This window comes from Bufo gargarizans, chromosome 6 (genome assembly GCF_014858855.1).
Source record: "Bufo gargarizans isolate SCDJY-AF-19 chromosome 6, ASM1485885v1, whole genome shotgun sequence".
In the NCBI taxonomy this organism is placed as follows: domain Eukaryota; kingdom Metazoa; phylum Chordata; class Amphibia; order Anura; family Bufonidae; genus Bufo; species Bufo gargarizans.
In genome coordinates, this window is record NC_058085.1 from 277097776 (window position 1) to 277120857 (window position 23082).

The window sequence follows — 23082 nt, forward strand, 5'->3', positions numbered from 1 at the left end:
AGGCGGGGACAACCGAAGGAGGCAGGGCCTGCAATACCGTAGTGCAGCACAGAATACTGCCCCAGCAGAACCTTATACCACAGGACAGCGCAAAATATTGCCTCCCCAGCCACAGTATTTAACTGTATCACTGTCATGAGGACGGTAATACAGTAGAGTTGAGCATCAGATCATTATGTACCTTGGTCTGTGGCCATCAAAGGGGCTTGAGTGGCCTCCTGGGCATCTGCCCACCGGAATATGTCCCTGTAAGGGTCTATGGCCAATCCGCCCCTGCTACTGAGGAATTCTGTATGTACAGTATAAAGGGTGGGGGGCGTTAAGAGTCTACCTATATTAACCAGAGTGTCAATGGTTCTGGAGGACTGGCACATACATGCCTTCTGATATTTTCTTTTGGCATCATGTAATTCCTCACTGCCTCTGTGGTGGCGCTGCAGGGAAAATGAACACTTGCAGCGGAGCTGCCTCACAGATTACAACCGATTCCTGGGGGTCGCCACACTGGAACAGCACGTGACCAGCTAATCATGGTGGGTCCCGTCTAACAAAAAAGAGACAACCCCCCTTAAAAACTCAATGGAAGAAAATGTTGCATATCGTTTCTAGTAAAGCTACGAGTTTCCACTCCCGGAGGATGCTGGGAGTTGCTGATCTCTCACCCTCAATAGAGTTGTCATAAAAATTGAAGATTTCATATAAAGATTTCTTGCACCTTGTAGGAGGGGTCCGCGTTTAAGAAGCAGTTTTAAAAAAAAAACGAGAAGGGCTTCTGCAGTCATGAAACTGTTCAACTCATACAAAAGGCTCAGCTGAGATGGATGCGTGTTATTTAAAACGTTCCTTTTTTTCAGAAACAGCGCCCTTCCAGTCCACAGGCTGTGTCTGGTATTGCAAACGGATGTCATTAATTTTGGCTGATTAAGAAAAAAACCTGGAAACACTCCCTCTGACTTTAGGCTGACCCCGAAACAGGTTTCTCCGTAGAAAGACAGACAAATGAGATCATTTATGACCAAAGCTTTGTGGACTGGCTTCAGTATTATTCACATATCCATCGACCCCCAAATTTACTTGACCACAGGTTGTTTTTCTTTGTTAAAAAAATATATAAAATATATTCAAAACATATTACAGAAGTAGATAGTGTACAGCTTTCCATCTTATACAGGTATATACATACAAACACTGAACATTGGCTTTTTTTTTCTGTTAAGCCAGTACGGCTAAAGCCCTTGGTTCAAGGACCTGGGTTCTACAATAATTGGGGTTCAGAGACAGAAGCTTAATCATCTTTGCAGTCAACATGCATCATTGCAGTATTAAATGTATCTATAAAAATTTTCTATATAGAACGTGTCTCATGCCATCAGAAGGGTAGGTTATGTTGCAGTCATGGGACCAGATCAAAAAAAAGGAAATGTACAACGTAGGGATGGCAGACCTATTGGAAAGATTAAAAAAACTAATTGAAAAAAAAAAAACTATACACACTATCAGATCAGTCGACAGATTGTTCCAAAGGAGTGCTCCGCAGGTGTCGCTTCGGCTCTGCTGTAGAAAAGAATCGCACGTCTTGGTCTCGGTCCAGCTGCATAGCTTGCACAGTCTTTTCTACGGCATCAAGATGCGGGTTACCCAGGCTGGTGAAGTAAGCTGGAAGAAGCATTGCACAATTAGACTGGCTGATGCAGAACCAAATCATATATGCTGCAGAAGAACCTCCACTACCAAATGCCATTTTACTTTGTCAATGAAGACAACCAATGATCAAACCTTACAAGGATAGACTCTCGGTTCTCGGATTTCTAATGTGCAGGAAAAAAATGGATCCTAAAGTCATTTCCTCCCCCTCCATACACAGAAATGATGTGCTGATTCCCTAAGATGAACTGATGCATTAATTGTGGAGTCGGGCGAGATGGTTTGCTTACAGCTCAGCGCAGCTAGGTCCCGTTCAAGTGAATGGGACTGAAGTGCAGTACCAAGGAACTAATAACGTACAGGGTTGTGCCTAAACAATGAAAAGGACAAGGCCTTATTTGGAACACTACAGCCTATTTAAATCAGTGCCAAACCCACCAAAACGATACTGTTAGCCTGAGCCATCAATTTTCTACTCCAGAACCCATTCAAAATGAAAGAATTCACTCTTGAATTTCTTCCAACAAGCAAATCTGCCTCCTCACTCCACTATGTAAAGGCTGTATTACACAGCCTGATGGGAAGCGTTCCCTCCTGTCAATCGCCTGCTCGCTACCGGAGGAGACCGCTGCTATTACATCTCCTCCGCAGCATGGGGAGGAGCGATCACTATGCCATAGCTTGTCCCCATGCTGTACAGTATAGTGAATTGCCGACAGCACATCACCACAATCTGCTGCCTGAAAACTATTATTTTTTTAACATGTCAAAAGATTTGGATTGCCCAATGATCGAGTGCTTGCTCGTTCATCGGGCAGTCAGCGGCAGTATAAAAGTGCAAGATGATCGCAAACGAGAGTTCATACGAACACTCATTACTGACCACCTGCTGAAAAATCGGCAGGTGTAACACAGGCTTTACTTTCAGACTGGCACCTCCCCTAAATCTCTATTCATCAGATTAGACAGGTCACTTTCCCCACAATGTCAGAACACTGCTCTCCTGCTGCTGTCATCACAATCCTGCAAAACCTAGACATACAGAAGATTATGAGGGGATGCAAGTGTAGGCTTCATTCTCCATTTGGACACAAATGAGAAACTTTTAGGGAAAACCTAGACATTGAATAAAATATTAAAGCAGCACTCTATTTTGGGAAAACCTTTGATATGCCAAAGCAACATATCAAAAGTTTTGATCGGTAAAGGTCCAAGTGCCGAGACCCCCACTGATCATTAGAACGAGCAGAGACGTGCTCACATAGAACACGCTTTCTCCTCACTGCAGAAGATGGCATTGAGATGGGCCCATAGACTTTATATTGAGTCCATCTTGCTTGTCTCCTGCAGTGAGGAGAGCACTCTATGCAAGTGCTTCTCTCTCCTTGTCCTACCGGCCGGCGAGGTCTCAGCGCTCAGACCCTCACCAATCAAAACTTTTGATATGTCGCTATGATATATCAAAAATGTTCCCAAACTACAGCAGCACCTTAAGCAAATAGATTACCTTTCTCCAGTAGTGTCTGTTTCAGAGCTTTGGCAAGTAAGACTCGTACATTGGGTACAGGATCGGATGCCAGACTCAGCAGATTGGGGAGAAGGTGAGTAGCAAACTGTTCAGCGGGCATGCATTCCTCCTGGACCACCGCCTGCAAGAAACGACAGAAACACATACTGTGATTAAGTCTTACCCCACAATCATTCATTTTATGGACCCCGGCTTGGCACCACATAAAAACTGGGATATGCAACTTTAAAGCAGAATGCATGGTATTTCCTTGTACTGAAGCATCTGTTCCCCAACCGCATGCAGAACGGTCACATTACCTGGCAGATAAATGCAAATGCCTGGCGTCCAACCCATTTGGAAGAATGTCTGAACTGGACAATGAGTTCATTAATGAAGTTGATGGCCAATTCATTTTCACCGTTTGCATAAAACTTCCGCAAAATTTCGACAACCTGTAAAGAGATAGGAGACTTTAACACACAGGAGTCCAGCAAGGGCTTCAGATATCGCCAGATAAAGTCTGTTCTGCTACAACTATTCTCATCATAGTAGATTAGAGAGATTTCACACTTACCAATTTAAATGATATCCACCTGACTTCAGATACTTTGTCTGAGCAGAGCGTCAGTGCTAGGACCCGTAAATAGTCATAGACATCTTTGGGACTATACAGCTCTAGGATCAGGATCAGTTGCCTGGAAATAAAATGCTAAATTTTCATTATCTGCTTTACACAGAGTTTGGAGTAAACACAAGCCGCTGGTTAGCAGAATGCTTGACTAAAGCTAGCCAAACACTTTAGATCCAGGTCAGTCGAACCTGACGATTTTGGCAGGTTCACCAGACCATATAACGGTTTTGAGGTGCCCCAACTCTCCCAGATGGCTGATGTTGGATCAAACATGCATGCATTTGTATTGAGCCCCCAAGTCAATACTTTGTAGGACCACCTTTCCCTGCAATTACAGCTGCAAGTCTGCATGTCTACCAGCTGTCAACCTCTAAAGGCTGACATTTTTGCCCATTTTTTTTTATAGCTCAAGCTCAGCCAGGTTAGATGAGAGATTCTGTGTACAGCAAATTTCAAGTCGAGCCACTGATTCTCAATGGAATTTAGGTCTGGACTATGACTGGGCCATTCTAACACATTAATATGCTTTGATCTAAGCAATTCCATTGTAGCTCCGACTGTATGTTTAGGGTTATTGTCCTGCTGGAAGGTGAACCTCTGCACCAGTCTCAAGTCTATTGCAGCCTCTATCAGGTTTTCCTCCAGGATTGCCCTGTATTTGGCTCCATCCAACTTCTTATTCACTTTGACCAGCTTCCTTGTCTCCTACTTTCACACTAGCGTTCGATCGGATCCGTTCTGAACGGATCCGATCATAATAATGCAGACGGAGGCTCCGTTCAGAACGGATCCGTCTGTATTATATTGGCATATAAAAGCTAAGTGTGAAAATAGCCTCAGACGGATCCGTCCAGACTTTCAATGTAAAGTCAATGGGGGACGGATCCGCTTGAAGATTGAGCCATATTGTGGCATCTTCAAACGGATCCGTCCCCATTGACTTACATTGTAAGTCTGGACAGATCCGCACGCCTCCGCACGGCCAGGCGGACAGCTGAACGCTGCAAGCAGCGTTCAGGTGTCCGCCTGGCCGTGCGGAGGCGAGCGGAGCGGAGGCTGAACGCCGTCAGACTGATGCAGTCTGAGCGGATCCGCATCCATTCAGACTGCATCAGGGCTGGACGGAAGCGTTCTGCTCCGCTCGTGAGCTCCTTCAAACGGAGCTAACGAGCGGACAGCAGAACTCTCGTGTGAAAGTAGCCTAACAAACCTCTGAGGTTTTCACAGAACAGCTGTAGTTATATGAGAATAAATTACACTCGGGTGGACTCAATTTACGAAGTAGGTGACTTCTGAAGGCAATTGGTCACACTAGATTTTATTTAGCGGTATCTGAATACAAATGCTGCCACACTTTTCAGATTTTTATTTATAAAATTTTTGAAAACCATATATCATTTTCTTTTCACTTCACACACAATTGCTACTTAGTGTTTCTCTATCACATAAAATCCCAATAAAACTACATTCAAGTTTGTAGTTCAAGGGGCATGAATACGTTTTCAAGGCAATGTATTTGTTTGCTGTTCGTGGACAGAATTTTTCCTGTTTGCATTCACAGACTGGAAACCTGTCTAGTCCAGCTCACACACATGCAAAAGTACATAAAGCTCCTATTAGACCATATGATTTTCAGCAAATTAATGCGATCAATCGCTCATAGGAATGCTCGTTGCGATAACTGGCTCATATAATGGAACAGCCGATGAATAAGCGCTTTCATATTTATCAGCTGCTGGGCATCTTTCTTCAGGACGAAAGATGGTAAATTATCGGCAGCACATCTCCTTGTGCAATTAGGAGATGAGCTGCCAATAATAAATTAAACAGAATGAGGAGGGAAACGACTGGTAGTCATCGTTCCTCCAGCATTCTGTTGGCATCAGCCTGTGGCATCCGGCCAGTGCATTGGCGCTCGCACACACTGTACGTTGGGCAGTTTAATAGCATCTTTACGGTCTTTATTCACTGCCAGCAAACAGAAAGCACCAAGGCAAATGAATGAAAACAGGAACTGCTCAACTCCAAGTTATAAAACAATGCCTTCTTTTTAGAGTAGTACAAGGAAGTCAGAGGTGAACAAGTGCAGATACTGGTACATTATTTTGTGCCACTGCTGTAATCTGACTTCTGATGCTTCTAATGCTTCCATAAATAAATATATTATATATTATATATATATATATATATATATATATCTATCTATCTTGTTCCTCCTCATATGATAAATCCATAAAAACAAGATATACAGATAAAAGTGTCGCACTCACTCTGCCAACTCGTATCGAAATCTCCAGTTCCTGATGTTATCTGTGGTAAGGAACTCCTGTAGCTGGTATAGATATTCACGCCTCATGTCCGCATGGAGAAGCTGCAGAGAAACAAACGCAGTCCTTCACTAGATCACTCCAATCATCTGCTATTGGCCCTCATGTATGAAAGGAGGCCCAGAGAAATAAATCATGATATGGACTCTAGCTGGTTTCTACGAGCTTGGAGGCCACTTTTTGTCAGAGGCTTCTCATGTGTATCCCACAACTTTGGCATTACCTTTAGAAAATCATACAGATGCTTCAGGACACCAATGCGGACTTCATCCAGGTCTTTCAGGAATCCATTGAAAATGGGAACAAGATCTGCTGCAGTCAGCTTATCTCCGAGAATCACAGCTAGCTCATGGATGGAAAAGGCCAGCGTCCGACGAACCTTCCACTGAGAAGAAGCATTCATTACCTCGTACCTAATGCTCTGATGCATGGAAGATTGTTGCACAATGGTGTTCCTACTTCTAGAGATCCTTTAAAGTGTAACTGTCATATATATATATTTTTTTTTGAATGGGTAGGGGTAGTGATGCTGACCATTTTTGTAATATACTTTCTTTACTGAAATCGTACATTTCTATTAGAAAAATAGCTCTAAAGTGGCCCATTTTGAGCCTTAGCGACGCTCCTGTCTTCTGTTTACATTACACAGTCAATGCTGAGCAAGTCTCCACTGTTATGTAAACAGAAGACAGAGGAGCGCTGGTAAGGCCCAAAATAGGCCACTTTAGAGCTATTTTTCTAATAAAAATGTACGATTTAAGTAATAAAAGTATATTACAAAAATGGTCAGTATCATTGCCCCTATACATTACAAAAATAGTAACTTTAAAAAAAAAAATATTACTGGATGTTGCTATGGACCAAACCAAGTCTGGACCAGTAACATACATGATCCACCCTGTGTCCGGTGAACATGTTCGGAGAGTGCCCAGAGTAAAAGCTTCAGTATACTTTTTTTTCCCCACTGTATCGGAAAGTGCAGCAGTCTGAGATCTCCACATAAACAATGTAAAACCATGCAGTATTCAAGGGGAAGGAGAATTGACACGGAGACCAAAGGCTGATGTATGCCTCTGTAGAGTGTCTATACAGTGGCAAAAGTAGGACCTATACCTTTTGGGAATACTAATATATAGACTAAAACCAATGTGAAAAGAGCTTAAAAGGTGTGGACTTTTCACACAACTGTGCATAAGTCAATACTACCAGCAACTGTAAGAAACCTTGTAATATATCTCATCAGAGAAAAATAACCCTGTTCTACAGTTATCGGCTGTCTCCTCCCCTCTCTCCCTTTCTAAAATGACTGTCTCTGAAAGTTATGAGAAATCAGGATGGCTGCCTGCTCACTGAAGGGTCAGATTACATCATCCCATACTAGTCTATGGAAAAGGGGGGGGGAAGTGAGCCAGAGCTGAGTGAATCAGAACTCTAGGAGAGACATCAAGCAGGGACTTCTGCAGCTAAATAGAAATTTTATATCCCACAGTTTGTACTTCTCTGTACTGTCTCTATAATCCTGGGGCTGAGTGAGTGAGAAAATTTGGAAGTAGATACTCTCCTACTTTCTATGTGCATTAGGTGGGAGCTAGTGTTCACCCACCAGATCTGGGAGAACTGAAAACAAAGATCTAGAATACATAAGAGAAAACTGCTAAAAATGCCACAAGTCATATCATCTTCATGGACACAAACTGTGCTATTGATTAAAGGTCCATTCACACTTCCACAAATGGGTCAGCATCCATTCATTCTCAATGGGGCAGGAATCGATGCGGAGAGCACACTATGGCCCTGAACTTCCGGGACGCGGCTCTGCAAAAAAAAATAGAACATGTCCTATTCTTGTCCACAATTGCGGACAAGAATATGCAGTTCTATGGGGTGTGCCGGCCGGGTTTATTGCGGATCCGCAATACACCACGGACGTGTGAATGGACCCTAATGCAAGGTTTTCGAAAGGCTAGGGGCGCTTTAAATTCCATTGAGAAAAAGAAGATGAGCCGAGACTAGACACCTCCCCAGGTAAATCGATGACATCAGATAGCTAAAACCCAACCAGTTCAATCTAGTTTTTCCTTGACAGGAGACCACAGGGTAAAATCTTCTAGATTCCATAATCCGTTTTTTGTCATACCTGGACATCAGCAGCCAGGGTCTCATAGGTATCCTTCAGAAAATGCCAGTTTTGCCTTCCCAGGGTCAGAGCCACCCCTGGTAGACTGTATGCGCAGTGTTTTGTGATTTCTGTATCTACTGTCTGAGCGCGGACTGGGTCAGTCATGGAGAGATATTGGTCAAGCAATGGCTGTGGAACAACATCCTGAGGAGAGAGAAAAAAAAGAGAAGGACCAAATGTAAAACATTTTTTATTGCAATAGAACCAAACTGGGGGAGATTTATCAAAACTGGTGTAAAGGAAAACTGGCTTTATCCTTTTCATTTATCAGAGCTCCTTCGGAAAATGAACGGTGGAATCCGATTGGTTTCTATGGACAACCAAGCCAATTTTCCTTTACACCACTTTTAATAAATCTCCCCCAATAACTGAAAGAAATTGTCTGAAAAGTGAAATGCTTACCTGGACTTTAATCTTTTCGTCTTCATGGCATTCCTCTTCCTGGAGAGAAACTATAGGAAGCAGTGGTTCATCGTCTGATGCCTGAAACATAACAGACAGACTGTCATTTCTCATATCCGCTGAATATAATGTGAATCGTCGAAGATGCATTTTATTTAAAGGGGTTCTGCAGTTTGTTTAAACCGATGATCTCCTCTGGATAGATCGTCAGCATCTGATCGGTGGGGGTCCGACACCTGGGACTGCTGCCGATCAGCTGTTTGAGAAGGAGGCAGCGTTCCAGGAGCGCCGCGGCCTTCTCACTGTTTACTGCAGGTGACGTCACGACTAGTATCAACTGGCCTGGGAAGGGCTAAGCTCCATTTAAGTGAACAGAGCTTAGCCCCGCCCAGGCCAGTTCATACTAGTCGTGATGTCACTGGGCCTGCGGTAAACAGTGAGAAGGCTGCGGCGCACCTGGAGCGCCGCTGCCTTTTTAAACAACTGATCGGCAGCAGTCCCAGGTGTCGGACTCCGCCCATCAGATGCTGATGATCTATCCAGAGGATAGATAGTCAGTTTAAAAAAAAACTCCAGAACCCCTTTAAAAGTAAAAAAATAGTAAATAAAATAGTAAAAAAAAATTGGATTTTTTGTACTCACCGTAAAATCCTTTTCTCGTAGTAGGCATTGGGGGACACAGCACCATGGGTATATGTCCAACTACCACTAGGAGGCACTAGACACAAAAAGTGTTGGCTCCTCCCAGGTGGGCTATACCCTCTCCACAGGCACGAGGCTATTCAGTTTGTACCAAAAGCAGTAGGAGAGAGAAGAAAAGCAAGGAACCAACAACTCCCGTACCGGGAAAGATCAAGAGACCAGCCCGGAGAAGCGGAAGTAAAAACATAGGGTGGGATCTGTGTCCCCCAATGCCTACTACGAGAAAAGGATTTTACGGTGAGTACAAAAAATCCAATTTTCTCGTGCATGGCATTGGGGGACACAGCACCATGGGACGTCCCAAAGCAGTCCCTGAGGGTGGGAAAAGAAGAGACGTGCCACCGGCTGGGCATACAGGTGCAGGAGAATGTGACCATGTGACCCAACAGGAAAAAACACGGAATGGGCAAGAGGTCTCATAACAAGGAAGAAACCTCAGAAGAAGCAGGGAAGGCTGCCAGCACCCCAGGACAAATGTCTGGAAGAAAATCCCAAATGCAAGAAGGTGGCAAAAGGGAACACCAAGCGCAGCCAAGGGCTGGAGAAAAAAATTAGGACAGCACTGCGTGTTGGATCGACCCAACGCCCTACATTGTCTCAGACCCATAAACCTGTGGCCATCCCCTGAAAGGCCAGGGGAGAAAAGAAACAGGGAAGCACTGGAAACCAAACGAGTGAGGGAAGCCATAGCAAGGCTCACATGTGAAGGGAGAGGGACTCCCCTCACCGCAAGGCCAGGTGAAGAAGCCAAGCGCCCCATGTAAAGGCGAAAACCCAAGGCTGCTAGAGGAAACTGCCAACCCTTGGAGAAGGAGGGGGTTGTAGGTAAAAGCCAGGAACAAAGAACGATCGCTCCTGCGTCCCCAAAAACAGGAAACGAGGCACAAGCCTCCGAAAACAAGATAGCACTGTAAAGCGCAAGACCAGAGGAAACTCTGGGCATGTGAAGTATCATGGAAAAAAGGAACCAGAGACAGGCCCAGGCAACCTTGGCAGGAACACACTGGACTGACAGACATGGGAGTAGAAGAAGAGCACTCCAAACAGCCTAAGGAGGAAGGGGTCTACAACAGGAGGAGGTCCCTCCCGAAGGAGACCATACGGTGGAATTGCAAACCGTAGCACCAAACCACTCAATACCAGGTACTTTACGTGGGAGGATGGAAAAAAAGACAAATCCTAAGAGGACCTCAAATGAACAGGGACAGGGACTCCAGAAAGGAGTACCCAGATGGGATCACAAGGAACCAGGAGCTGAACCACCGGAAGACAACGCAAGCCAGCATATCCAGGAAAGGCGAAAAGAAACCGCCATAGGGGAAGGGACATTGGCCATGGACAACTAGCCGCACCAAAAACATTGACCAGCAAACCGTAAACATTGTCCCAGAGAGGGCAAGTACAGCAGCTCGGAGGTACCACAAAACGACAGACATCGATATGCATAAGGAATGCAGAAGTCGCCATGAAAAAACCGGGGTAGCCTACATAGAAATGTAGAAACCAGCTGCGACCGGCATACAGAAAACTTCCAGGGGGGAGAAAGTACCAGACAGGTGCAGACGACAGCAAGGTCCAAGAGGACTGCCCCTTCGCCATGTAGCACAACTAAGCAGAAAATACAAGGGAATACCGAAAACACCTGGACCCAGAAGGAACTACGGGGCCCTGTCCGATACCAGAGCAATCAGCTGAAAATTCAGACAGGTGTGTGTGGCGCTCAGAGGTCCTGTCCTTGACCCGTCAGGGAGGACGTCCAGCAATGATAAAAGCCGTGGACCCAGAAGGATACCGTGAGGCGGACATCCAGCGATGACCGAAAACCACTGCCGCGGCCGATGCTCACCAGCAACATGTCCAAACAAGGTAGAAGATCCAGTGGAGATCCTTGTACTACACCAGGAATGGCCCACTCAGCAATAGGAAACAATGTGAGTACTCCCCTATAACATGGGGTAACGCGGAGCACAGCATACCGTAGGACCTTAAAGAGAAAGCAAGAGCAACTCTAGCACAAAGGCCAACAACCACCTGGCCATGGAGTAGGAGGTTGAATGAGGACCACCCGCCGGACCAGACAGATCAGTCATATACTGGAGCTACCAGAAGCAGCACTAGACCGATAAGGTGGGGGATGGGCTGAACCACCCCTGCCAGATATGGTAACCATGCACATGCTGAACAAGGGTGACCTGGTGCTGACAGTGCCTTGAGCGGCACAAGGAGACCAATGAGGACGACAGTAACGGAGTGGCAGACGTATGGAAGAACCAAACGGATGGAACCAACATCTGCAGCACAGATTAGAACCCGTGGGCAGAAAACACCTAGTAAGAAAGAAACTGTCTGGGCCACAGATCGCACCACAGGGCCCAGCACTTGGGGTACTACAAACACACGCCTAAAATAAAGGTAAAGTGGCTGCATGTTGCCGACCAAGGAGAGTGGAAACATAGCCACAGCATCTGGGGATGCGACAGCATTCGGAGGGTACAGGTACACAACCTGTAAAGTAGAAATATGGCTGTGAAGAGGAACTTCATTTAAGATCGAAGCAATGTGGCCGCATGGTGCACCCCAGACCCAGAGAGGTGCAACAGCAACCGCGTTAACAATGGAACCCATAGGGCCGCACGGTACCACAAAGAACAAGACAGGTGCACACTACAATCAGGTAGGTGCAATGGCAACAGAAACAGGGCCGCATAGTACACCATAGAAGCCAGACAGGTGTAACGGCTGCAGCATCAAAGACGGTTCAGGAACTCTACCTATGAAGGAAGTAAGATGGCTGTGTGGTGCACACTATGATGAGGTAGGTGCAATGGCCACGGCAACTGGAGGAGGCCTCAAAATCTCGTCCTGTAAGGGAGAGAAAATGCCACATGGTACACCATAAAGCCGGACAGGAGGAACGGCTACCACATCCGGAGATGGTGCAGGTACTCTACCTGTTAAGGGATCAAGGTGGCAGGGAACAGACAGGTGTAACTGAACCGGACAGGGGCAACTCTATGGCAATAGAAAGTGGCCTCTATATCTCGCCCGTAGGGAGAAATGTTGCCGCCTGGAAGACAATAGAGCCCGCCAGGGGTATCGACCACAGCACCGGAGATGGCGTAGGTACTCTACCTATGAAGGGAGCAAAATGGCTGGGAATAGACAGGTGCAATTTCAACGGCAATTAAAGGCGGCCTGTAAATCTCGCCAGAAAGGGAGAAATAGTGCCGCACGGAACACCATAGCGCCAGCCAGGGGAATTGGCTACAGCATCAGGAGATGGCGTAGATACTCTACCTATGACGGGAGCAAAGTGGCTGGGAACAGACAGGTGCAATTGCAACGGCAATCGAAGCGGCCTGTACATCTCGCCCGGAAGGGAGAAATAGTGCTGTATGGAACACCCCAGAGCCAGCCAGGAGTAATGGCTCCAGCATCTGGAGTAGGTGTAGGTACACTACCTATGAAAAGGGGCAAGGCAGCTGTACAATTGCTCTTAACTCCCCAACCTACAGGAGGCGATAGCCGAGCTAACCGCTTGCCCAGAACAGGAACCCCCTGTAATGAGGTAGAGTGGCGAACACCACCACCAGGATGGGGACCCTGTGGAAACACTCTCAAATATGTAGAGGATAGCCCCTGGTATAGGGGAACCAGGAAGGCTTGTCAGGGACAGCCTATGGCAGTGGTGCAGGCATCCCCCTGTTAAGGAGAAGGCGTACGTATCAGAGACACCGCGTAGGTGACTCAGTATGCTAAACACGGGGACGGCTGCCTTACCTGTGCGGTTGAATACCTGTGTGGTCAGGGAGCACCATCCGAAAATCCACTAGAGGGGATACCAACCCTGGGTAGGAAAGGTTCCTCCGTCCACATTCGTCTTGACCTCCCAGAGGGCTTCTGTATGGAGGAAGACCGCCTGATGCTCTGTTCCGAGGGAATCGGCGCAGAGGTGTCCCCAGAGGCAACGGATGGGGTGACAGGAAGGATTCGTCACCAGCCTCAGGCCTGTCCTGGGGGGGATCCGAGGATGCCGAGGAGGGGTGGTACCCCGTTGAGACCACCCGAGGGAGTACCGTGAGCTACCCCTAGCCGAACCCGGGTGCAGGTACCCCTAACTGAGCGTGCCCCATCTGCAGGGAGGACCCTGGGAGGGCAGAGGTGGCCGCAATTTGGATTGGTAGCGGCCAGTGACACCGCCAGGGAGAGGCGGTCAAGGTTCCCATGGCATTGACACGGAGGGAGCCCATTCATGGGGGACCGACACAAAGGGATTGTTCGGGGAAAGGATCTGGGAAGAGGTACTGCACCCAGCAGGGACAGGCTGACCGCACGGCAGCCATTGTTAGACCCAGAGAGGTGCAGACAGCGGACGCACGTGAAAACACGTGGCGACCGAGGAGAGGCTGGGAGAGGAGATGCTCAAAAAGCAGCCAGCAGAGGCTGTCTATCCTGACCCGGACGCCCTGTTCCCCCAAAGAGGCGCTGCAGCAGCTTGTCCCCCCAAAAGAGGTGGTCAGTAGGGCTGCAGGGGACATAAAGCAATTGAGGGGAGGGAAGGGGTTAACCACCCCCTTCAGCAGAAAAAACACGTTAGCCCAGGAAAGGGTGAAGAGATAGCCCCTCCCAAGGGCCGGGCGGGGCTCAGAAAAGCCCGGGAAGCAAGGAGGAGGGGCCGGGAAGATTGCGGCCTAGCAGGCCCAAAAGCCGGGGCCTCGATTTATTAAGGCGGCCGGGAATGGAGCGAGGGGGGCGGGGCGAACCGCGGCCGGCAGAGGGCCCACCGAATCATAAAAATAGGTGAGGAGGGTAGGGGGGGAGAAGCGACACCTAGGGACAGGTGGATCAGGGCAAACGGAGCACCTGGGAGCCGGGAACGGGCCACAGAAGATGAGGCCTAGTCCCGGCAGAAGCCGGGGACTAAAGTAGCGGAGAAGCCAGGGAGAAGACTGTGTGGCCAGGGAGGAGAGAAAAGACCAACCAAGGGGGAAGAGAAGGGAGGGAAAACAAGAATATAACCCCCCCCAGAAAAAAGGGGGGGTTGGCTAGGGGGAAGATGGAGGCTCCCCAGGACCCCCAGCTAAGGTGGATCCCATCCCCCTGGCCACAGGAGGGAACCTAACCCTGGGGCAGGGACACAGGGGAGTATACTCACCATCAGATATACTCACCATCCGATGTCTTCGGGCGCAGCAGGGTCACCCCTTCGGCAGACTCAACACGGAAACCGTGGGAATGCCGGCAAGCCACTGCGGATGCAGTCCGTGGGGACTGGGTGACCGGCGATGGTACCGAAGTACGCGCCCGCAGGGGGGCAACTAAAGTGGAACACGATGGAGCCCCAGCCTGCAGCAGGTATAACGGTGGAGAACACCGAGACCTGCGGAAGAGAGAAAAAAGAAAAGAATAAAAATAAAAAACAGCAGAACCTGCAAAAAAGCAGGACAGGTCTGCCTCCTACGGACACTAGACTAAAACTGAATAGCCTCGTGCCTGTGGAGAGGGTATAGCCCACCTGGGAGGAGCCAACACTTTTTGTGTCTAGTGCCTCCTAGTGGTAGTTGGACATATACCCATGGTGCTGTGTCCCCCAATGCCATGCACGAGAAATAGTAAATAGTAAAAAAAATGAAAAAAAAAAATTTAAAAACTCACTTCTGGAGCCCCCTCAGAGCTCTCAGTTTGTACGGCGTGGCAATAATGGTGTACGGCAAAAGGCTGCTGAGGTCGGTGGCTGTAGAGGTAGTTTAGCCACAGCTGCTGCCCAGAAGAGAGGACTAAGAGGCAGCGCTGGATGGGAGGGGGTCCAGAATGCAATTATTATTTTGACTGCCTCCATACAGTTTACCCTGAAAAACTTGGCACTCTGACAACCCTTTAAACAGGGTTGTCCTGGTGCTTAATACTGATGACCTATCCACAGGATAGGTCATCCATACCTGATCATTGGTGGTCCAGGACTGCTGCCAATCAGCTGTTTGAAGAGGCCACAGCATTCCTCAATGGCCTCTTCACAACTTACCAAGCACAGTGCCGTCCATTGGAAAGTGGCTCTATTTGGTACTGCAACTTGGCCCCATTTACTTGAATGGGACGGAGCTGTGCCTAGGTCAAGTGACGTCACAGGCCTAGGAAGAGAAATCTCTTCAAACAGCTGATTGTCGGGGGTGCCAGGAGTTGTGCCCCCCCCCCCCCCCGATCGGATACTAATGACCTATCCTGAGAATAGGCCACCAACATAAAAATTTCAGACACCCCCTTTAATGCTATAAATTCGACAGCTTGCTGCATTTCTCGATGGACCAATTGTGTCAAATGGGCCTCAGTATCCATTATGAAATGGATCCAAACAGATCTTTCATGGATCCTGTTACCAGGAAGTAAAAATATTTTTTGTCCATAGGTGGCAGTATTTTAGCAGCTAGAGCTTGTTGCATGTAAAACAAAACCCCAGGTGTCACACCCCTCGTCTTTACTAATCATAAAAAATGTAATACCAAACAAGGTGTGGCGCAGACTAAGCTCTCAAAAGATTTAAAGGGGTTATCTGACATCCAAGAAATAAATACAAATTTACCAACAGGCAGGGTCACATGACCAGTGCAGCCAATCACTGGCCTCTGCAGTGACATGTGCATGAGTGGAATGTGAACAAGGCTCAGGCTTTCACTGAAGCCAGTAACAGGCTGCAGCAGCCACTACATCTTTACTTTTGGTCCTCTGAGGACCTGAAACAGTGGAACATGAGCCTCTGTTCTGAAACGGAGGGGTCTTTTAAAAGGTGTGTTTAAAAAATAAAATAAAATAATGGTTTTCTGACTGTCAGTAATGTATTTTTGGAGGTTGCGCCCCATCCTGAGGCATGATCGCTGTGACATTCACAAAAACAGGTATCTAGCTCAGACTGTCATTCAAAAAGTCTTTACCTTGTAACCTGGGAAAGTTTACTCTCCCATTGATATAATCCCAATGGTTACGGCTGGGATCGCTCTTTAAGAAAAATCAGAGCTTGCAAGACAATGTAGTCATGGTTTGCAGTAAACAATGAGTCAACGTAACAGAAGAAGGAACACTCACTGGGCTTTGAGAAGCAAGGTCGGGCTCCTCTTCTTGACGTGTAGGGCTGGGACACTGGGTGCAGACACTACTTGGGGCCTCCTCGGACTGTTCACTGATCTCTTGTGTACTTCCAGTCTCCTCTGGAGTTACCGAATCCAGTTCTGCTGCTCGTAGGGCAGCTGACAGAACCTGAATCTGGGCTAAAAGGAAAACTTTACTAGAAATCTGTTTTGTTCTACTAAATTATAGCGATATCAAAGGGTTGCCCCTGTACCACTACCGACACTGGGGCAGATGTATAACCCCTACAGATAGTGAACCTTAGGGCTGTATTAGACTGGAAGATGCGCATTCCAATTGTCAGGAAGGATGCGTTCCTTCCCGGCTAAATCGCCTGCTAGTCAGTGAAAGACTGCTGCAATTTCATGCAGCGATCTCCACAGTATGAGGAGAAGTGATCGCTAATGCCATCACTCGTCCCCATATAGAATCATTATTTGCCGCCAGTAGAACGGTTTTTAAATGGCATGATTTGCTGCCGGCAAACGATTTTTGTGCCTGCATAAAAGATGCGATTGACCGATGAACATGTGTTTGCTCAGTCATCAGGTAATTGGCAGCACTTTTATACAAGCAGATAATTTATAACAAGCGGTCCTATGAATGTTTTTAGCGATGATCTGGCCGGCCAGTGTAATACAGGCCTTAGATAGACCTTCTAGATCTCCAGAAGATTCATTATAGTGACTGCTAAGTGTAAGGCTAGATTTTTCTGTTTAATTCTATACCATCTATTGGTTGGCTTAGATTGAGACAGCATTTTGTAGTTTTGGGCCACACCCCTTTCCAGCCAAGCCACGGCCCTTTCCCGCTAAGAAATGCCCCCTGTAGGGGGCCACTTACTAATGTATTGTTATCCATATCGCTTCCTTTGCTGGCTGAATTCATTTTGCCATCACATTATACACTGCTCGTTTCCGTGGTTACAACCACCCTGCAATCTATCAGTGGTGGTCGTGGTTGCACACTATAGAAAAAAGCAAGAGCCCAAGTGTGTTCCCATGGTCTCAGGCCACCAGAGAGGCTCTTTTTTCTATATAGTGTGGCAAGCACGACCCCCACTGATGGATTGCAGGGTGGTTGTAATCACGAAACGAGAAGTGTATAATGTGATGGAAAAATGAATCCAGCCAGCAATGGAAGCAATATGGACAATAACAATACATTAGTAAGTGCCTTGTATTAACTTTCTCTACATGATAAACACTATTAGCTGAAGTGACACAACCCTTAAGTAAAAGTTGTAACATATACAGTGCATCGAAGGTACAGACCATAGTGGATAGCATTAAAGGTAATGCAAGAGGTATAGAGGACTACAGCAAACACTTTCTGTATACATTAGACAGTGACAGCTGGAAATATGGAGTATAACAGAAAATGGCAGCAAATAACAGACTATACAGAGGGCTATAGAGAAAGAAAGGAAATAAATATGTCAATGGATGCCAACAATACTGCAAAAATATCTAGATTACCTTGAACATCTGGATCATCCATGTGCTCCTGCAAGCTCTGGAGAACCTTCTCTATGTCACTACTGGCCATGTATGATTTGCAGACTGGGTGCGATTCAGATTCCAGGTCAGAATCTTTCCTTGATTCGTCTACAGGCAGTAAATCTAGTTCTTCGCTTATATCAGGTAATGGACTTCTCCAGTACAGGAAGGAGTTAAACACATCGCCTGGGCGCCCTTCTGTTGGGGGGCTAGATGGTGGTCTGCGACTGTGGCTGCCATCACCTACTGCAGGGCTTTTTGAGACATGTCCACTATTACTGGAGAAATCGCTGGAGTCACAGTTTGGAGAATTAGGACTGGTCTGGTTTGCTTTAGTGAAGAGATCACCATTTTCGCTGCTGGAGACAGGAATGATGAAAACCACAGTAGGTCACTGACACACAGATAGGAAAGCAAGAGCCGACACAGCAGGCAAGTATTGGGAATAAACATTTTGTCCCGATAATTGCCTGATCATTACAGGAGGTGAGAGCTGCATTTACATGTATTGGGATGAGCGATCGCTGGAGTGATTGTTTCTGTGCAGCAATTTTCCGTTTACACAGGAGGATCTGCTGCCCAGGAGGATAATTGAGGTGACCACATCAACAATGCTTTCACCCTATTAAGAAGCATTTGCCCGTTCATTGGGCGATTGGCGGCACCTTTACACTGGGCAATTATTGGGAAGGAGCACTCCTAGGAATGCTCCTTCCCGATAATTGCCCCAGTCTTTGGGCTATGTAAAGGGGCCCTTTGCTTTCCACTATAGATTATAAAATGTGCACAGTATAGAAGGAAGGAGTTTAGTAATAAGACCAAAGTCAACACAGCTGTACAGTATAATACCATCATCAAAATAAGTCAGAAAAATCGAATTATATCCAGAATTGTGTGTTTCAGAAGAAGTACAACACTTCAGAAAAACATTTTTATAATTTGAATAATTTGAGCTCTTAGACCCCATAATGTTATTTCATAAGATCTTAAAAGAAAAAAAAAAAAGGACAGTTTTGTAGAAAGCTGACTGCCACATAGTCAAAAACAGTTGGTAGCTCCCAAGCCTAAAGTACCCAGGATTTAACGACCGATGACCAAGGCTAGTTCACCAATAACAGGCAGGGTGTGACACCCTGCCGATCAGTTGTTTGGGAGTAAGGCTACTTTCACACTGGCGTTCGGTGCGGATCTGTCTTGTAACTGCACAGACAGATCCGCACTGATAATGCAAACGATTGTATCCGTTCATAACGGATCCATTTGCATTATTCATAAAAAAAAAAAAAAAAAGTCTAAGTCAAAACGGATACGTACTGACTTACATTGAAAGTCAATGCGGGACGGATCTGTTTTCAATTGCACCATATTGTGTCAGTGAAAAACGGATCTGTCCCCATTGACTTACATTGTAAGTCAGGACGGATCCGTTTGGCTCCGCATCGTCAGGCGGGCACCAAAACGCTGCAAGCTGCGTTTTAGTGACCGCATCAAAAATGCAACGGAGACCAAGCGCAGCCAAATTGATGCATTCTGAACGGATCCTTATCCATTCAGAATGCATTGGGGCTGAACTGATCCGTTTTGGGCCACTTGTGAGAGCCTTGAAATGGATCTCACAAGCAGACCCAGAAACGCCAGTGTGAAAGTAGCCTAACTCCAAGACTGGTTACTGCAGTGCCGCTCCCATTCACCTTAATGGGAGCGGCACTGCAGTAACACGCTGCGTCCACTACACAATGGACAGAGCTGTGTAGTTCTGGAGTCAAAGATCCTCCCGAACAAAGTGGAGGGTGCAGAGTGCCAGACACTCGCCAATCTTATATTGATCACCTATGCCCAGGGATAGGTCACCAGTTGTTAAATCCTAGAGAGCCCCTTTAATGTGACCACCCAAAGATAATGATGGTCTCAATCACCCTCATAGAATCAGAATGAACTGACCATTTTAAAGTGGTCATCTAGAAAGAAAGAAATTATTTCTCTTGTACCTAAAATTGTGCCCATTTAAATAGCTAAGCAAACCCCTTCTGTGTCTATGTACTGGCCATGACGGAAAAAGGGGCTGAGGAAAGGATCACCCATTAATGATGGTGTGTGATGAGTCTGCCTCCTACAGACACTAGACTAAAAACTCATTAAAGAGGTTTTCCAACTTTTTTATACTGATAACCCATCCTCTGGATAGGTCATCAGTATCTGATTGGTGGGGATCTGACACCCGGGACCCCTGCTGATCAGCTCGTTGAGAAGGCACTGGAGCTCGCAGTAGTGCCACGGCCTTCTCACAGCTCACCAAGCACATCATTGTATAGCGGCTGTGCTTAATATTCACTTCAATGGGTCTAAGCTGATCCTAGGCCATGTGACGTCTCATTTATCAGCATAGATAAAGCTGGAGAAGGCAGTGGTACTACTGTGTGTGCTGATGCCTTCTTAAAGAGCTGATCGGCAAGGGTCTCGGATGTCAAACCGCCACCGATCAGATACTGATGACCTATCCAGAGGATAAGTCATCAGTTAAAACCTCAGAAAACCCCTTTAACCTGCAGGAGGGGTATAACACCTGTAGGAGGTGGCAGGGTTTATACCAAATTGTGCTTTGTCCCCTATGAATAGCCACAATCTGTATTCTAAAGCAGAAGACTCATATCGCCGGTCTTACCTGGAGCCACAAGGTGCACTCTCTACAGCACTGGAACCAGCTACCATGTCATCTGTCGGTGGCCTTATGCTCAGTGTTCCATCCTCCTTCACATATAAACCGGCAGATGACGGGTTAGCGAAGGTGGAGATGAACGGTCCCAAAGACTGAAATGCAGTTTGACGAACCTGTGACATAATACGGAGAAAAGTTATCATCTTAGTAACCAGAATGCAAGGTCATCGTGATACACTTCGCACGCAGGCTAAAAAAAAAAAACAAAAAAAAAAAACAAAAAAAAACATACAGCCTTTTCCAGAAAAAAAATATAAAAATAAAACAACTCTAAAAACTATAAAAATAAATTCCAAGTGAATGCACACAATTCCAGGCAGGAATACAATTGATACATAAAGCAGAGATAAATGTAATGGCCCTCCCGCAATTTCTTGAGTGCAAACACAGAGGAAAAGTTCTGAATCATTAGGTTTCCCGTTCACTTGGCGATGTGAGCCTCTTCGTGTCTCCAATCTGAGCAGTCTCTCTGTTAATGAGTGCATCTCTCTGACGCCAGCATTATAAATATCCAGCCTGCTGTCAGCAATTTGCTATTTGGAAGCACTTATTTTGTGGTAACTGACGGACTACATCTGCTCTGCAGCACTCCTTTCTCCTGCCCACTAGCAAACCTCTCCTGCCCACTGGCCAATCCGCTTCCGGTAAAGTAGACTTGGCGCTTCTGCCCATAGTAGTGGAATTAAAGGGCATGCTCCATTGAAGCAAGGAGAAATAGGAAATACTACATTGTCAGAGACGATAAAATATAATGTCGCCTGCCTTGCTGATGATGGTAGAATTTTAAATGCCAAGGTTAAGCCAAACTGCTAGGAACGGCACCACTGATATAAGTTTTAAAAGAAACATTTAGTAGATGACATTCTGTTGCCCTTTGCTTACTGAATCAATGCATAAATATCTGAAAGTATCTCCCCCAGCCCCGCCAGACAGCCCAGGATACATTGTCCTACAGTACTAGTATCTACGGATGATAACCTCATCTAAAATTTGGATAATACAGTGATATATACTATTCTTCCCCGGTTATAAATCATTACTGTAATCTGTAGATGATGAGATGCCGAGCAAACTCTTGGGAGTTTTTGACCCCTCAAACCCTGTAAGCATCACTCGACACACAGGAAATTGGCTGAGTGGGACCAGGAAGTGTGAAGCAGCGGGAACGAGAGCAGCACCAATACATCAGTAGCGAGGAATCAGTAAGATCAGCAATACTTTTTTTCAGTTTTTACCTCTTTCTGGTCATTTTGAGAAAACAAAAATTACTGTATTTTTCTCTATATAGATGCAATTTTCCCCCCCAAAAGTAGTGGGGAGATGGCAGTGCATCATATAAAGCGAATACTAGTGAGCGCTTCCATTATGGAAGCGATCTCTAGTATGCAGGAGGTGCAGGGAGCGGTGAGTGTAGCGCTGCCAGGGTTGGCTGTACTCACTGCTTCCTGATCTTCTCTGGGCCCGCACTGCACACAGTGTTAGAACATCGTGCGCGCACTATTACTGTGCGACGTCAGGTCACAGTGCAGTTCAGAGAAGGCCAGGAAGTGGCGAGTGCTGGAAGACCGGCTGGATGTGCAGACTGGTGGCACCGTCCAGAGAGGCAAGTTCATTTATTTATTTTTAGCCTGATCTGAGGCCCGATATGCGGGGCTCTGATCTGAGGCCCGATATGCGGGGCTCTGATCTGAGGCCCGATATGCGGGGCTCTGATCTGAGGCCCGATATGCGGGGCTCAGATTATTTTTTCCAATTTTCCTCCTATAAAACCTTGGTGTGTATTATAATCCTGTGCATCTTATAAAGCGAAAATAAGGTATACCTACCTGGAAAATCCCTTTCACCTATTTGTATGTTTTTGGCATGTGGGAGATAAACACCTGGAGGAAACTCCAATACAGAGAGAAGATACATACTCCATCCAGATATTGCCCTTAGTAGGATTAGAAACCCAGCGCTGCAAGGAATCAGTGTTATCCACTGCGCCAAATGTTCATTTCACAGTTAGGAAACTCCTCAGCAGACACTATGCATTGTAGCGCAGGGTGAACTACACCTTTTTCTCGGTATGACCATCCACAAAGGTATGTTTTCAAGTTGAGAGGTCAAAACTGCCAACAGACTAACTAAATAGTAAGTGAAAAATTAGCAACTTACCCAGCGGCAGGGATCGCTGATCAGGTTTATGAACAGAGGGGAGAGTTTGGTTCTTCTGACCTCGCTGGATGTTGTGTAGGACACAGCCATGAAGCATTCTGCACACACTTTACGCATCCCCCAAGCGCTGTCAGAACACAGCTCAAGAAACTTAGGGATCTGCAAAGATAACCATCATTAGATAGGCTATACTTAT

General features: G+C 46.5%; 1 protein-coding gene across 1 annotated transcript in view; it reads right to left on the reverse strand.

The window, feature by feature from the left end:
- Positions 1-1085: 1085 nt before the first annotated feature.
- LOC122940087 (serine/threonine-protein phosphatase 4 regulatory subunit 1-like) overlaps positions 1086-23082 on the reverse strand; it is a 48772-nt gene continuing 26775 nt past the window's right edge. Inside the window, exons 9-20 of the mRNA XM_044296432.1 lie at positions 22887-23045; positions 20676-20842; positions 17993-18372; positions 16473-16654; positions 8694-8774; positions 8250-8435; positions 6336-6497; positions 6056-6156; positions 3729-3849; positions 3472-3606; positions 3152-3293; positions 1086-1656 (exon numbers count right to left, since the gene is read on the reverse strand). Of these exons, the coding sequence (XP_044152367.1) occupies positions 1502-1656; positions 3152-3293; positions 3472-3606; positions 3729-3849; positions 6056-6156; positions 6336-6497; positions 8250-8435; positions 8694-8774; positions 16473-16654; positions 17993-18372; positions 20676-20842; positions 22887-23045 (1971 nt within the window). The 3' untranslated portion in view covers positions 1086-1501. The remainder of the gene's footprint in view (positions 1657-3151; positions 3294-3471; positions 3607-3728; positions 3850-6055; positions 6157-6335; positions 6498-8249; positions 8436-8693; positions 8775-16472; positions 16655-17992; positions 18373-20675; positions 20843-22886; positions 23046-23082) is intronic.